At 37.2% G+C, this 2,154-nt stretch overlaps 1 protein-coding gene across 1 annotated transcript in view; it reads left to right on the top strand.

Annotated features, from left to right (window-relative positions):
* The first annotated feature begins 144 nt into the window (after positions 1-144).
* Positions 145-2,154, top strand: part of LOC110039506 (spermatogenesis-associated protein 20-like) — a 4,145-nt gene continuing 2,135 nt past the window's right edge. The window contains exon 1 of the mRNA XM_020744594.1: positions 145-416. Coding sequence (XP_020600253.1) covers positions 207-416 — 210 coding nt within the window. The 5' untranslated portion in view covers positions 145-206. The remainder of the gene's footprint in view (positions 417-2,154) is intronic.

Below are 2,154 nucleotides of genomic sequence, written 5' to 3' on the forward strand. Positions count from 1 at the left end.
CCTTAAATTAATATTTTTTCTCCTTTTTAAAAAAAAAAAAAAAAAAAAAAAAAAAGAGACTCGTGAACGGACTCTAACTCGTGAACTTAAACACGAACTCGATAAAATTAACCAAACTTAACTCGAGCTTAACAGACTCGTTTACACCACCCACACGCACGCCGCAGCCACTGTCGGGCTAACTAATTTCCGGGAGTCCATTCTCAATGGCACTTCTTTCTCACCATCTCTCCTTCGCAGGATTTTCAGCCCTCCCCCGCCGACATCCCTTCCCCTACACCTCCACCGCTCGTCGGCGAATCCTTCGCTGCATACGGGTTTTCTCAATGGAGGAATCGAGCAAAACGGGCCCGAGATACACCAACCGCCTTGCCACTGAGCACAGCCCTTATCTTCTTCAACACGCACACAATCCGGTAGATAAGTTGATTCTTATCCACGCCGAGCTTTATCTCTTCATTGGTTTTTGCTTTTTTTGTTTTTTGGCCTTGTGGGACATTTCGTCAAATGTGTTGTTGGCAAACTGATTGCGCTTAGAAAGGATTGGGATTGAGGTCGGTTTCAGTAAAGTAGGCGAAGTTGAGAAAATATTGGTCAGGGGATGGGAACATTGAACTTAATTTAAGGACTTTTGGTTAGTTATTATTCGACATGCATTGTTATCTTATGTAGAAAATGTCATCATCATGGTCATCTTCACCGGAAGCTTTATTACAATTATTTGGGGTGTCGTTTGTGGATTATTATTTCTCCATTTGTCCTTGTTTAGTGTAATCTGAATATGGTACTATAAAAGAGAAGTTATTCTACTTTATATGCATGGAAATGCCACAATAGTCTTAACCTTTTATAATAAAAAAGAAATTTATCTTGCTTTTATTGAGATTTTCTGCCTTGCTTACTTGCACAAAAAGGAGAAAGTCTCATCAGAATCTATAAGATAAGTTGTGTCGGATACATGTTTAATGGAAAAAGGACTCAGGTGATGCGTACTGCAGAGAAGCGAGCTGGGAAAGCACTATCAAGGAGGGATGCAGGGATAGGAAAACATGTGTAAAGGACAAAACTAACCTAGTCTGTATTTAAGAAAAAAAAATTGTTAAAAGCATGGTTTAGAAAACTAGACCGAACCTGCAAACCTGCAGGTTCGATCAGTCGACCGTGAACCGGCTAGTGGTCGGGTTCGGGATAGCTTAATAACCGCTCCCGCATCGAGCTGGATTGAACTGACATTGAATCGGGTTGAACCGACCAAAACTGGCCGGTTTGACCGAAAATTGTATTTTTTTTAATACTTAAGTGGCGTTGGAAAGATAAGGTGGGCTTTGCATAGGGAGGTTGCAATGGAGAGGGGTTTCCAATGGAGATAAATGACATTGGAAAGTGGAAACCAACAACTAATAAATGGAGTTTGGTGAAAGAAATGATTACAATTCCTCAGTGCCAAGTGACGGATTTAGGGATGGGAGGAAGAGCAGCCAACATATCTTTGAAAGATTTTACTCTTAGATTTTAATAATATTTAATTTTTATTCATTACATATATTTTTTCAAAATTATCGTAATGAGTTTTTTATATTTCATACTTAATTTTTTTAAAAAGTAATTATTAAATTTTAGAATAATTTTTTGGAAATTATTGTGGTGTTTATTATTTAAATATTTGTATATATATTTTTTATATTTTAGTAATCAATTTTTTTTAAATATATCATTCATGTCATATTTAAATAAATTTATAATTTATTACATTATCCGGTTCAACCTCTAGTTCAACTGCAGTCAAACCAGTAAACCTTGAACATTTTCTTCTTCCGATTTGACCTCCGGTTCGGTTTTCACAACCATGGTTAAAAATAATAATGGTGTAACTCTTAATAGGACTATTGATAAGAAAGTTTGCAAATTATAGGCCAGATACTTGAAATATGAAATTTGGTTAATCAGTGCTGATGAGTATGAATGTTCCTCTATTTTGATTATTGCCAGCATATTGAAGCCAACTTTTGCCTACTTTGTCTTCTCTTGTTTTCGTCGGGCATTCTTGCAAGTATTCTATTGATTATTTGACGCGGGGCTCCCTAGGGGGTTGAATTGACTGGATCAGCTAAACCGGTTTAGCCAAGAGGGGAGCAGTGCCAACCAGTCCATGTT

The sequence above is a fragment of the Phalaenopsis equestris genome, unplaced genomic scaffold (genome assembly GCF_001263595.1).
Source record: "Phalaenopsis equestris unplaced genomic scaffold, ASM126359v1 Scaffold000002, whole genome shotgun sequence".
NCBI lineage: Eukaryota > Viridiplantae > Streptophyta > Magnoliopsida > Asparagales > Orchidaceae > Phalaenopsis > Phalaenopsis equestris.